Below are 14,380 nucleotides of genomic sequence, written 5' to 3' on the forward strand. Positions count from 1 at the left end.
CACTGGCATCTACCTGACACTTTGGAAAATAGGGTGAAAGTGAGCACTGCAGATGCTGGAGATTAGAGTCAAGACTGGAGTGGTGCTGGAAAAGCACAGCAGACGGCATCCCAAGTGCAGGAAAATCGATGAAGGGCTTTTGCCAATTATGTCCCATCTGTCTAAGCTTGATCATCAGTAATGTGAAGGAAAGTATCGCCAAGAGCTTTCAAGCAGCACCAGCTGAGCAATAGCCTGCTCAGTGACACCCAATTTGGTTTCCACCAAGTGTCCTGATCTCATTACAGCCTTGGTTCAAACATGGACAGAACAGCTGAATTCCAGAGGTGAGGTGAAAGTTACAGTCCTTGACATCAAGGCTGCAATCAACAGTGAACCATCACTGAGCAAAGCTAGATTTACTAGCTAGGACATCGGGGCAAATTCTCTAGTGGTTGGAGTCATACCTGGCACATATGGAAGACATCGTGGTTGTTGGAGGTCAGTCACGTCAGCTCCAGGACATCTCAGCAGGAGTTCCTCAGGGTCGTGTCCGAGGCCCAACCATCTTCAGCTGCTTCATCAACAACCTTCCCTCCATCATAAGGTGGGGATGTTCGCTGATGATTGCACAATGTTCAGCAGCATTGAAGTGATTTGTTTTCAAATGCAACAAGATCTGGACAATACCCAGGCTTGGGCTGACAAGTGACAATTAACATTCACACCATACAAATGCCAGGCCATGACTATCACAAATAAGAAATAAACTAATCAATGCCCTTGACATTCAACGGTGTTATCACGACTGAATACCCCACTAGAAACATCCTGGGGGCTTCCAATGACCAGAAACTCAACTGAACCTGCCACATAAACACAGTGGCTACAAGATGAGGTCAGAAGCAAGGGATACAGTGGAGAGTAACTCACTCCCCAAAATCTATTCATCATCTACAAAGCACAAGTCAGGAGTGTGACAGAACACTCTTCAAATGCCTGGATGGGTGCAGCTTATAACACCATTCAAGAAGCTTGACACCACCAAGAAAAAGCAGCCGCTTGATTGAGACCTCATCCACAAGCATCCACTTCCTCCACTATTGGCGCTCAGTAGCAGCAGCAGTGTGCGCTATCTACAAAATCCACTGCAGAAATTCATTGAAGATCCTTCGACACCATCTTACAAACCCACAATCATTACCATCTAGGAGGACAAGGGCAGCAGATACATGGGACAACTATCACCGAAAGCTTCCGTCCAAGCCACTCACCATCTTGACTTAACAACATATCACTTATTTCACTGCTGCTGGATCAAAATCCTGGAAATTCCCTCCTATATTGTGGGTCAATCCAAAGCAAATGGACTACAGCAGTTCAAGGTAGCTCACATGACCTTCTCAAGGGCAACCAGGGACAGGCAATAAATGCTGGCCAGCCATATTCATCCCAGGAATGAATTTAAAAATATATAAAAACCACTGCTGCTATACTCACTGGTTGATAGTTTCCTACCAAACCTAACAACCTTTTTGTAAAATGGAACACATTAGCTGTCCTCCAATCATCTGGCTCCTCCCATGACCAAAGATAATTTTAAAATTTAGGTCAGGACCCTGTAATTTCCTTCCTCATCACCAACTCATCCAACCTGGGGTTTTGTCTACTTAAATCCACTAATATCTCCAATACCTCCTTGCTTCTTAGAACAATCAGCACAAGGTCACAGTCCAACTTTTCAAACTCTGATCTTGCAGAAGACAGATGTGAAGTATTCATTTAATACTCAACCAACGTTCTTCAGATTAATGCACATTGTCCCCTTGGTCCTGAAAAGGCCCTACTCTTTCCATAATTATTCTCTTCCCCTTGATATATTTGTAGAATATCACGGGATTCTGTCTGATCATGCTCATCAGCATTTTCTCATACCTTTCTTTGCTTCCTTAATTGCTTTCTTCAGATACCCTCCTGCACTTCCTATATTTCTCTAGGGCCTCCATCGTCTTGCTCCCTTTTTAAATGTTATAGTTTCTTTTCCTTCGTATTCAGTCCTGAACATTCCGAGACATCCATGGTTCTCTGGATTTGTTGCTTCAACAGTTTACCCTAAAGGAAACATGTTGGGGGCAGCACGGTGGCTCAGTGGTTAGCACTGCTACCTCACAGCACCAGGGACCGGGTTCGATTTCAGCCTTGGGCGACTGTCTGTGTGGAGTTTGCACATTCTCCCCACGTCTGCATGGGTTTCCTCCAGGTACCCCGGTTTCCTCCAGGTACCCCGGTTTCCTCCCACAATCCAAAGACGTGCAGGTCAGGTGAATTAGCCTTGCTAAATTGCCTATAGTATTAGGCACATTAGTTAGGGGTAAATATAGGGTAGCAGAATGGATCTGGATGGGTTACTCTTTGGAGGGTCGGTATGGACTTGTTGGGCCGGGGGACCTGTTTCCACACTGTGGGGAATCTAATCTATATGCCCCCATACCACGTTACCATACTGAACACCTCCCATTGTTCTACCATACATTTACCCTCAAGTAGCAGTTCCAAATCTAATTGGGCAGATCTTGCCTGATTTGAATAAAATATACATAATCTCAATCCAAAACCCTTTTTGCAAGTCATCTTTCTCCTTTTCCATAATGAGCTGAAAACATACAGTGATGTGGTCACTATCTCTAAAATGCCTCCCTGCTATCATCTCAAACGCCTGTCCGGTTTCATTCCCAGAATGAGATCCAACACTGCACCATCACTTGTAGGGTCATTGACACATCAACATAAAAAGCTCTCATGTACATGTGAAGAAATTTGCCCATCAAAACCCTTTATTGTAAGATTGGCCCAATCAACGTTTGGGTAACTTAAAATCTCTTGCTGTACTATTTTTACATACCTTAGTGAATTGACTACATATTGCTCCTTAATTGCCCACTGGCCATTTGGGGCCCTATATTATATTCCTAACAGTGTAACTTTGCCACAAATCATTTGATGACGTTTCCAAGATATCATCCCTCCATACTGCAGAAACTGACTCCTGAACTAATCACTGCTTTCAATGCTACCTCCACTTTTGCACTCCCCCCTGTCCTGCCTGAAAATTCTACACCCCAAATGTTAAATTGCAAATCTTGGCCCTTCCTCAAGCACACCTGTGACAGCAATAACATAACACTTTGACATTTCAATCCATATCTTTAATTTACCTGCCTAAATTTGAATAGTCCTAGAATTAAGATACAGGCCATTCAGCCTTTCCTACTCCCTTGATATAACTATAGCTGAACTCACTATAAAAATCAAATATGCAAAAGAATCACATTAGCTGAGAAAAAGAATCTTCGTACCGAAATCCAGGTAGCACAAGAAATCTGTATATTCCCTTGGCCCCTAATTTGCCTGTCTCACAGGCTATTTATGTGACATCCAGTTCTGAATAAAGCACACCTATTTATAATTTAGCATTTGGAAGACAGAAGCTTTCACCAACTTGCTTCTTCATAAACTTAATTTCCCGGTTACCGTCTGAGGCTAAACCCGACTATTTGTGACCTCAAGGCCTGATTTCACAAATGTGAACTTCTAATCCCATAACATTCCAATTTGATTATATTTCTTTGTCATGAGGAATTGGCACTGTGTGGTTCAGAGATGAATTCTGACCAAATGTCATATTCTCCCTCCCGAATTTTCAGTTTCCTCCTAACATTTGAAAGGTCCTCATATAATCAAACAGGCAGACAGCTCTGGAAGTGAGTCTGCAGACCAGACATCCTGTAATAATCAGGACACGTATTGGTAAACAACTGAGTAGATCATGAACGCAAGCCATGCTTCAACAATGGTCAATCACCTGCAAGCAAATTCTGATTTGGAGGCTTAATGAGTCATTGAATCATGTACATGAACACTACTGCAGGCACATTGGTGGTGGAATTAAATTTTGACAGTTATGGATTGAGTCCAATCAAACAATGTTTTATCCTGGATGGTGTTAAGCTTCTTGAGTTTTGCTGGGATTGTACTCATCCAGACAAGTGGACAGTATTCCAACAATCTTTTGACTTGTTCTTTGTCGAAGGTGGGCAGGTTTTGGGCAGTAAGGATGTGAATTATTTGCTGTCAAGTTCCAAACCTGTTCTTGAATGCAGAGCACTTTCATGGCTGCTCCAGTTAAATTTCTGGTCAATAGGTTTCCCCCGACCTTGAAAAATATATTGATCCATGTGCCCATCTCACAAGGATTGAAGCATTCAAGACGACAATTCACTCTCTCTACATTCTCAGAGGTAATTAGGGATGGGTTTAAACATTGGAATTTTCTCACAAAAATACAAAATACCACCTTTTCCTGATTCATTTACCCGTGTCAAACCTACTTTACAAATCCTTGGCTCTCCCTTCAGATCCAGCAGTCCCCTACTCATGTCTTAATTTTAATACTATTTGGTAATTAGGCCAGTTACAAGCAAATTGTTAATGCAAATTTTAAAAAAAGTAATGAAAGATTCAACCCTAACCTTATTGCAAGACGACCCAGTTAACTGGCGTTTGGGCTTTTCCTAATTGCAAATTTTAGTTTTTCTATTAATCTTTGGCAGATTCTCAACATAAAAGAAAACATTTCTACCACTCAGAAAAGTTGCTATTCATCTTGGTGAATGCTTAGTTGTTGAAGTTACGGGGGAGGAGAGCAGGAATTCATGCATATACACAATTAATTTCTCCTATTCCATACCATAATCAGAAAGGAATACACAGAAGGAAGGAAGGAGTAAGAAACAACAATAGCTCAAACAATGAAGTACAGCAAATATGTGACTTTCTTACCTTTATAGCTTTGATGGCAGCTTTAGTAATAAGAATCATCTTTGCCCTAGAAATTGGTGGCTTTAGTTCCATCAGTGAAAAGAGCTGAAATGCACAAAAAAAAAGCACAATTAGTATTTGTTGTTTTAAGCTCAAGTTTCTTTTAAGTTACCCTAGGATATGGGACTTTGACATTAGTGTCATACTGTATGACCACTGTTTCCACTGGCTAGAATTCATAAGCTAACAAAAACCAACAAATATAGTTCAAACTTCACAAAATTTCTACGTCAGCTTTCCCATATTGCTTAAATCATCTCAGGTATACAAGATACAGCATTTTCTATAAACTTAACTTTAGATTCACCAGGATGTTACCTGGGATGCAGTGCTTTAGCTATAAAGAGAGGTTGAGTAAGTTCTTGGCTTTTCTTCTTTGGAGCAGAGAAGATTGAGAGTGGACCTGATGGAGCTATGTAAGATTTTGAGGGGTATGGGCAGGATGGACAGAAAACAGTTGAAGAGTCAATAACAAGGAAGCACATTTTAAGATGAAAGACAGGAGATTGAAAGGGAGTGGAGTAAAAACATTTCAATCGAGAGCGTTGGAGATCTGGAATGCAGTTCCTGCTAGGTTAGTAGAGACGAGTAACCTCATCACTTTTAAAAAGTGCTTGGTTGAGCACTTGAAAGGTCATAATATTCAAAGCTGTGGGCCAATTGCTGGAAAATCAGATGAGTGTAGTGTTCACACAGTTTTGTCCAAAGAGCCTTGTCTAAAATCTATGATTCGATCCATTACTTTAGTTGCAGAACAGTAGCATTACCTCTGGTAAGTCTTTAAATCAAGCAGCAGTTAAGAAAGGTTGGTATTAACTTCCTACTTAACACCCACCGATTGACCATGAAAGTCTATTGCCATGTTTGCAAGAATATTACTTTTTTTCACTAGGTGTTAGTTTAGATTAGATTAGATTCATTAGAGTGTAGAACAGGCCCTTTGGCCCAACAACTCCACACCAAACCTCCGAAGACTAACCCACCCAGACCCATTTCCCTCTGACTAATGCACCTAATACTATGGGAAATTTAGCATGGCCAATTCACCAGACCTGCACATCTTTTTGACTGTGGGAGAAAACCCACACAGACACAGGGAGAATGCGCAAACTTCAACACAGACAGTCACCTGAGGCTGGAATCGAACCTGGATCTCTGGTGCTGTGAGACAGCAATGCTAACCACTGAGCCACCGTGCCGTCCCAAAATCTTAATGATTATGAATCTGCCGGCTAGTAACAACAGGCTAGGAGTTCACAAGCAGTTTGTGAAGTTGATAATCAGTCACAGCTCCGATACTTAATTGAATGGAATTTAAAACATTTGCAAAAGCAGGCCAATGAATAGGGTTCACATAGCTTGTTGACAGTACAACCATTTTTCTAATGAAGATATCTCCATGAGGTTGACACTTCGTCACTTTTAAAATTAATTTATGTAACTGAATTCTATGTTTAATAAATTATGTACCCCAACAAACATTTAGGAAATAATATTCAAATTCTCTGTTCACAACTATTGCAAGAAAAATCTAACTAATCAACTGTTTTATTAGCAAACTCTTTCAATTTTGGCTACAAAATCAGCACAACTTAACTGCAGGTAAGTTCATCTCGAAAAATGAAAAGAAAAATTAATTGGGTGAAACTTGGAACTTTTATTTAAATTCCATAAATAAAATGTTATGTTTGCTTCCAGAAAAAACTACTCTATTCTCAAATTATTAATCTAACGTAAGCCTAACACACAAATGATTCAATCATCAACAACTATCTAAATCTAGAGTACTGAATAGCAGCAAATCTGAAACAAAATACAACACAAACATCTACATGTATACACGTACACCACATCTAAAACAGTTTTATATTCCAATGCTGTTATGCAAGGCGTAGTTAATTGAAAAGCATGTGCAGATTTTTATTACTTTCCTCAGATCAGAGCAGGCAAAATAGCCAATCACAAACTTGTTCCAACATTTTCAACAACAAACCTGTTGTCATCAATCAAGTGAAGCAGTTATGATGAAATTTGCCAACGCTTGTCTCACAGTAAAGAGGAATTGTAGCACTCTAATTGATGCCCCAGATGAAATCAGTGAATGATAACGTTTATTAGCCCAAGCCATGACCTGTTAAATCTGATACTCCCCAACCCCCCTCCCCACAACTGTACTGGCTGGTACTATTACTTGAGAATCTGCAGAGTTCAACATTCTACTCTATCATATAAAAATACTTTGCATTCCTTTTTATGCTAAATATTGGTATTTTGACAAGGAATTGATTTGCTGCACTATTAAAATGAGAGATTTACAATGCTTGGAATACTTGATTTTTAATATAAATTGTTGGTAAAATGAAAGACAGTCGTCATATTCTTCTTACTCAAACTAACTCTAGGACCTAGAAAACAGTCGCAAGATTTACTGGAGTAAGACAAAGTGCATCACTTGAATCACCCCTTTAAGGTCACTGCTCAGATATGATCTGCAAGGAAGCAGATTAACAAGGCTAAGATTTTAAATCAATAAGGCCTGGTTCTCAAAATCAGGAGAATTATTTTCCCATTGTTTTCTTATATTTTGACACCCATTTTACAAGACATTGCACAAGGAGTCAATACCATATCATCTTCAAATGGAACAGGGTTACAGACTAGGGATTGTAGATGTAATTCAGACATATCTTTATGCCTTCATTACAAACTGCTAATTATCCACATTTATAATTATTGTATATTTATGATACTTCAACTTCATCCTGCTTTTTTTTGTAGGGAGGGGAGTGGCAAGGACGCAATCCCATGACAAATTCAAATGGGAAGCTGTTTCATTAGAAACACAAGTGAGTTGGAATAAAAACTTTTAGTAATCATAGTAGGCACAGCCATTAATAATGCCTGTCATATTGCCCACGAAACTTGAAGGCACTGTGTAAGTGGGTGGAGTGTTTCAGAAATTAGTCAAATATTAGCTCAAGAGAAAGAAGCAAACATTGGCTCTATTGGCACAAGACTTCATTAACAATGTCAATCATTGTTGCTACTTACAAAGTATATATTTGAATTGGAGCATTGGAACTAAAGTTTTCCAAATTTGGAGAAGATATCAAGAGCGACTGCGAGTTCCCGGAAACAAAGGTATCAAATCCAGATGAATTAGATTAGATCAGGAAGGTGGACTAGCTGGTTGCAAATACCATTAAACATGTAGAATGATGGAGAAAGTGTTCGTATGGCCACAAAGAAGGGTTAAGAAAAACTATGTGAAAAGGAGAATTTAGCTTAAATGGCAAACATTTATAATTCAGGTCACATTATGATGAAAAAGACTTCCACTGGTTCCTAAGATAATAGTCGGGGTTAGACAACTGAATTGTAAGAAGCTGCAGAAGCTAGGGTTATTACACGGAAAGTCTTCAGATCTTCTGAAAACTATAATGGATTCTCCAAGATGAACATAATATCTGACAAATAAATGACACAGGCTAAAAACCAAAACAGGAAAGGATTTTGCTTTCAGCATTACCAAGAATAATTTACCATAAAGATGTATGGCAATGAAACTGGTGTTTCCTATGACCCATTTTTCATCATTTAAAAAGTGCTAAGTGAACACACATTTAATCCTGTTTCATAAGACTTGAAAAAAATCCATGTCTGCAACAGGTGTCATTTGGCGTACTCTTATTTACATGTAAATAAACTGATACTGGATGAGATAAATGGGGATCAGAAATACCTTTCTAAACATTTTAAAAATAAAATTTTGCTTTGGACATATTACTAATATAACCAACATAATGGCAAGGATTGTCAGTTAGCATAATCCTATCCACCTGAAAACAAACAGATACTGGATACGTGAAATGGGAAACAAAAATAACTCAAAAATTTGCTTTGGGCATATTGCCAATGTAACTAATTACTGATCAGATAATCAATGGACTTAAGTGCATGCTTAAATAACATTGTTCTGTGATAAACGTGCATAATATGCAATGTTTCTGAATTTCCACAGCAGAGACAAAGGGAAAAGCTATTTTTTCTTTAATGTTATTCACTTGATATACAGTTAGATATGCTTAGAGATTAAATTCCAACCATGCAAGTGCTGTTAGAAAAACCTAGACTTTATTAAATGGGAATACATTGTCTAATTTAAACAAATTTAATTAAGTTTTACAAAAGAATCTGTTCTGAAGAGGTGGTGTAGCAGGTTTAAGTCTCAACAATATTTTCACTGTTCAGTACGTTCAGGCAGAGAAACTGAAATGCAATTTCAGAACTAATCTTCAAGACAATTGTTAAATGTGGATCAAGGCATAGGAAAAGGTACAGGAATTTTAAGAAAGCACTGTCTGTGCCATTGATCAATATATATTCATGAAAATAAATGTTTCACAGTGCTAATTTATGCAATAAAAATCTTTATTTTGCCCATTTTGCTAAAAATGTTCAGTTATGGAAATTAAATGAAGCAGAGATATTCAAAATGTGGAACATCAGAAGACTTTATTAAAACTTCACATTATATGACATTAATGTAATACTAAAACTACAGGACACCAGTCACGTGAAAATTAAACCTGACAAGTGTGCATATTTGACAACAAACATCCAAGAGTTGTGACAAGCTCTGCATCAAATCTAAAAATAAATATATGAGCAACCTTATTTTTCATTTTATAGTAGATTATGAAATACAAAGATGGCTTTGATTTACGCTGCATCTTATTTACTCATTTAATTAGTTTAAATCTTCAGGTATGCATTGGTTCCACTTTTCTCCATCACGATGTCTAGTCAAATACCATGCAGCTCTGGATGTTTAAGCAGTATCCTTGGGTACAGACTTGCAGGACAAATCCACTGGAGTGAAACAAGTACCATCTTAAAAATGATACCATGAAGTTTAGAACACCACACCTCCGGTGCAAATTTGAAAATCATAGTTTCTTACTCATGCATATCGACTTAAGTCAATTCAGATGCACAGTTATTTTCCATTTGTGTAGTATATCTTTCCATGTGAGCTTCAGAGATTTATGTAACTTTATTTATTTTTACAAATCCATTTCATTCCACCTTATCAGGACTTATGTCTGTTGCTCAAGAAATCCAAGTGAATTAGATCCATGATATTACAGATAGAACAAGTAGACCTTTCTACTTCACATCATTGAATGTATGGACATGCAAACAGAATATTAGGCTTTTATACATGGAAGCTTGGAGTACAGAAGAAAATGGCTCAGCCTCAATTAAAATTCTAGGGTATTGGACAGATGTAATGATGATTCATGAAAATGATTTCAGGGATGAGAAACTTTAGATAAGGTCAGATTAGTGAAGTTGGCCTGAAGGGTTTTGGGGTGGGTGTGGGTGCGAGATCTCAAGGGGACAAAACTGTTGTTGGAAAAATCTGCTGACACAACTGTTGAAAAAAATCAAGAACCAGAGTGTACAAATTTAAAGATTCAAGAGAGAAAAGATCAAAAACATTCATGCAGTGAGCAGTCAAGATCTATGATGCAAGATCTCAGAATACGGTAAAGTGAGGTAGAATTGTGGCATCCAAATGTGAATTAGATAATTATGACAAAAATATTTTCATGGAGATGGGGAGTCACATCAATCACAAGTGACAAACCAAAAGCTATTTACTGCAATGAGATGAGAAATGTCATGCTTGGATGAGCAGCATTCTTTGCTGGAAACCTTTTATGCTCCCCAAGAGTAATGAATGTATTCAAAAGGGTTTACATTCTAATTTTTGACTTTGGTGCTCAAAATCAAAAGAATAACAAAGGTAAAATTCTTTAAAATCCCTCCGTACCAGTGAATGTTTAATATTAAAAATATTGAAGTTTTTCAGAAAATTTCATAACGATTTTCAAATTGAAGAAATAATTATATTAACCATTTGAAAATGAGAAACAGCATGGTTGTTGATTCTATTAATCTAACAGAAAGATCCATCCCTTCAATTGTTCTAATTGTAGTAAATTGTATTTGTTACAAATTAAGCCATTTGGTAGGCAAAAACAAACTAAATTTCCAGACTTACTGTGTTACCAGGAAGCGCACTAACCAGAGTGGCTATTAGAATCATGTCCAATAATTGACGGTGATGTTCAAAGGCATTGTTCATTTCCTCAGGTACTTGACAATGGATACAGCATCAATGGTCAATGTAAAGTAGTTTATGACAAACAGCAAAGAGGTTTTCATGGTTTTACTTTTATAGTAAATAATTTTAAACTCTGCCACTCAATTTCCTGCCTTACCTATGAGAAAAATAAATGCTAGTATGCTCTCCATATGTCCTGCCAACACTCATGTCTCTGAATCAAAATGGCTTTTTTCATGTAAAGACAGTTGAGGCTGAATTCACAGCTGTAATTTGCATAGCCTACCGACATGCAGAATGGCAAACAGAAATCTCCACCAATTTTGCTTTTATTTGGCTGAGGGACACAAGCCAGTTGCACAGCTTCCAAAAGATCAAGGAGCACCTCATCTTGTATAGCTTAAAACCACTCAGTCACACATTAAAAGTGCAGAAATGGTGACAATTCAGTTCAATTAAATCAAATCCGTTCAGGAGCTTTCAAGGTAGTGACAGTCATCTTTTTCGAGATTGAGAAACTCAAAATACCCTACAGCTTACTTAAGTAAAACCGTATTATGGAGCTGTGGAAGTTACCAGTTGAATGTTTAACTTAATTTCCATATACTTTCAGATTAAATTAACAAGTGCTGACGGTATAATGAAGGACCTAACCACAAACTGGGCCAGAGTATGAAAAGTAGCCCATTCCAATTCTTCAAGGGTGCAAGATTAAAACAGACTGAAAAATGTGAAATATATGCACAAATAAGGTAAAGTTACTGGATGGCAGAATTGAGAACTTTAGTGCCTGGCATGGTGGCTATACATGACCCGTAATAAAACATACTACTCACTGCAAACTGCTATGAAGGTGAAGTTTTGAACTGGCATGGTCAAAAAGTATCAGTACATCTCTGAATAGTCACCAGACTAGTCATGCAGCAGTCTAATGTGCTTGGCACTGATGGAACAGTTCAAATAAATGTGAAACACAGATGTAGCATTAGTAATAGTGACAATGAAACCATTAATTGTGTAAAAAAAAGGGTTCACAAATGTCCTTTAGGGAGGGAAATCTATTGCCGTTATCTTGCCAGGCTTGTGTGACTTCAAACCTACAAGGTGGTTGGCTCTTAATGGCCCTTTGAAATGGCCTCTCAAGTCACTCAGGTCAAGGGCAATCAGGATGGGCAATAAATATTGTCCTTGCCAGCAACATCCATATTCCTTGAAAACTATACACAAAATAAAATGGGAAATTAAACAGGAAAAACTGGATTCAGCTCTTGGCGAGTGTGTTAATTACACATCTGTGGCCATTCTACAAGCTGTGTCAAACAGAGATAGACATATTTTGTCACTTTAGAGCATTGACTCTCTCATGGCGTGAAGAGCACAAGACTAGTCAATCTAAGTTCCAAATGAACTTTTCACTATTGGCATTCTTAACAGTTAAGTAAGAGGATGTGCCATTTCATCAGCAAAGCTACATTATCAACAATCTCTGTATGATCAGCTGCTAAGGTGAATGTATGCATGCTGACATGTTTCTTTAAAAGCACAAGACCAAAATGCTGTAAAAATACCTTCTGGTATCACAGGATATATTCTTTAAGAGGTGAAGGTATACAGTAATTTCTCAGCTCAAATGGCAACAAACGACCAATGAAACGTCATACTTCCTTTATTTGCACTTCGTTTTCAAATAATAGTGCTGCAATTAAATTGTATGTGCTATATGTAATGAACCCATTTCAAAATATACACACCTTTAACCTGTGTGTCAAAATCTCCCATTAATTATTATGGGGCATATAAATGAATGCTATCCATTGCACAATGTTGAAAATTTAGTAGTGTAATATCTTGCAAGTGTTGCCTTCTTTCTCCCATTCACAATTCAAAATGATGTCATGTTGGTACATTCAAGATCACTTACAAGGGACTAAAATCATTAAGTTTAGAATTTTGTCAGAACTGTTCATATCAGTATCTTTCTAATAAGCTGCATGGGCGGCACGGTGGCACAGTGGTTAGCACTGCTGCCTCACAGCGTCAGAGACCTGGGTTCAATTCCCACCTCAGGCGACTGACTGTGTGGAGTTTGCACGTTCTCCCAGTGTCTGCGTGGGTTTCCTCCGGGTGCTCCGGTTTCCTCCCACAGTCCAAAGATGTGCAGGTTAGATGAATTGGCCATGCTAAATTGCCCGTAGTGTTAGGTAAGGGGTAGATGTAGATGTAGGGGTATGGGTGGGTTACACTTCGGCGTGGCGGTGTGGATTTGTTGGGCCGAAGGGCCTGTTTCCACACTGTAAGTAATCTAATCTAAATCTTTCTTACTTGCAACATCAACCTCAGAATATCAGAATGCGTCTAAGGCTACTTCATTTGAGGATCCGTGGAGACAAAGAGAATTTATGTTTCAGGGCAATGGTCTTCTTTCTAATCATTGACTTGCAACTTGAACTGCTTCTCTATCCATAAATGCTGGCAACCCTGTTGAGAATTTTCTGCTTTTAATCTGTATTTATGGTATTTTACTTTTGTATCTACAAATCTTGCAGCTTTCATCATAACAGCTTCAGAAATCTGTGAGTATAGGTCTATTAACAGTTTGGGTGTAGATGGTTATGATCGGAATATATTTGGTTTTGCAGCCTATGTTTGTTTGCATTAGTAGCAACTTGTGCACACAAATTAAAAATGTAACTAGGACTCAGCCCATTTTCCCACTTCTGATGAAGAAATATTCTTTTATTCAAAGCACAATTTCCTTCATTCAGGTAGTGTGACTACACAAATAAGGAAGCAAATGGGGTGTGACATTGGATGTCAAGTGTCAGGTGAAAAACTACAGAATGGTTATCTAAATGTCTGGTCTACAAATATAGAAGATGTGCAGATATTCAGCTTGTCTACATTCAAAACAGAAAGCATGCATTCAAACAATGTTTCATTTAGCAAAGTATGGAGTGCTCTGACCTTGTAACTCTTCTTCAAACCAGTTAATATATTCACCAGCAGAATCAAAGATGTGATATGCACATGATTGCATTTAAGTTCAAAAGGATAACCAAAATTGAACAAAATGGAACGCAAAACAGTTTGTGACATCCTATTTTTATAAAAAGATATTGAATTCAACACCAACCAAATCAGTCAGTTGAGCACGAATTTTCAAAAGATCATCTGGTGCATGTAAAAAATTTTTTTTCCTCCTTTGGCCAGATCATAATTTCCTTATTTAGCTAGAAATCAATGGACAGTCAGTACAATTGTAAGTAATCCCGTTAATAGGTTGAGATAACAATACCACAACAAAATTGAAGACTAAATGGTTTCTAATCACCCTAAATCAAAAAACAAGTGTCAATCGCTCAGCTGTATTAATTTCTCACTGACGGCACT

At 38.0% G+C, this 14,380-nt stretch overlaps 1 protein-coding gene across 2 annotated transcripts in view; it reads right to left on the bottom strand.

The window, feature by feature from the left end:
• Nucleotides 1–14,380, bottom strand: part of scaf4a (SR-related CTD-associated factor 4a) — an 87,838-nt gene that overhangs the window by 45,548 nt on the left and 27,910 nt on the right. For both annotated transcript variants that reach the window (XM_072584984.1, XM_072584983.1), the window contains exon 2: nucleotides 4,819–4,902. In XM_072584984.1, coding sequence (XP_072441085.1) covers nucleotides 4,819–4,902 — 84 coding nt within the window. The remainder of the gene's footprint in view (nucleotides 1–4,818; nucleotides 4,903–14,380) is intronic.

This window comes from Chiloscyllium punctatum, chromosome 15 (assembly GCF_047496795.1).
Source record: "Chiloscyllium punctatum isolate Juve2018m chromosome 15, sChiPun1.3, whole genome shotgun sequence".
Taxonomy (NCBI): domain Eukaryota; kingdom Metazoa; phylum Chordata; class Chondrichthyes; order Orectolobiformes; family Hemiscylliidae; genus Chiloscyllium; species Chiloscyllium punctatum.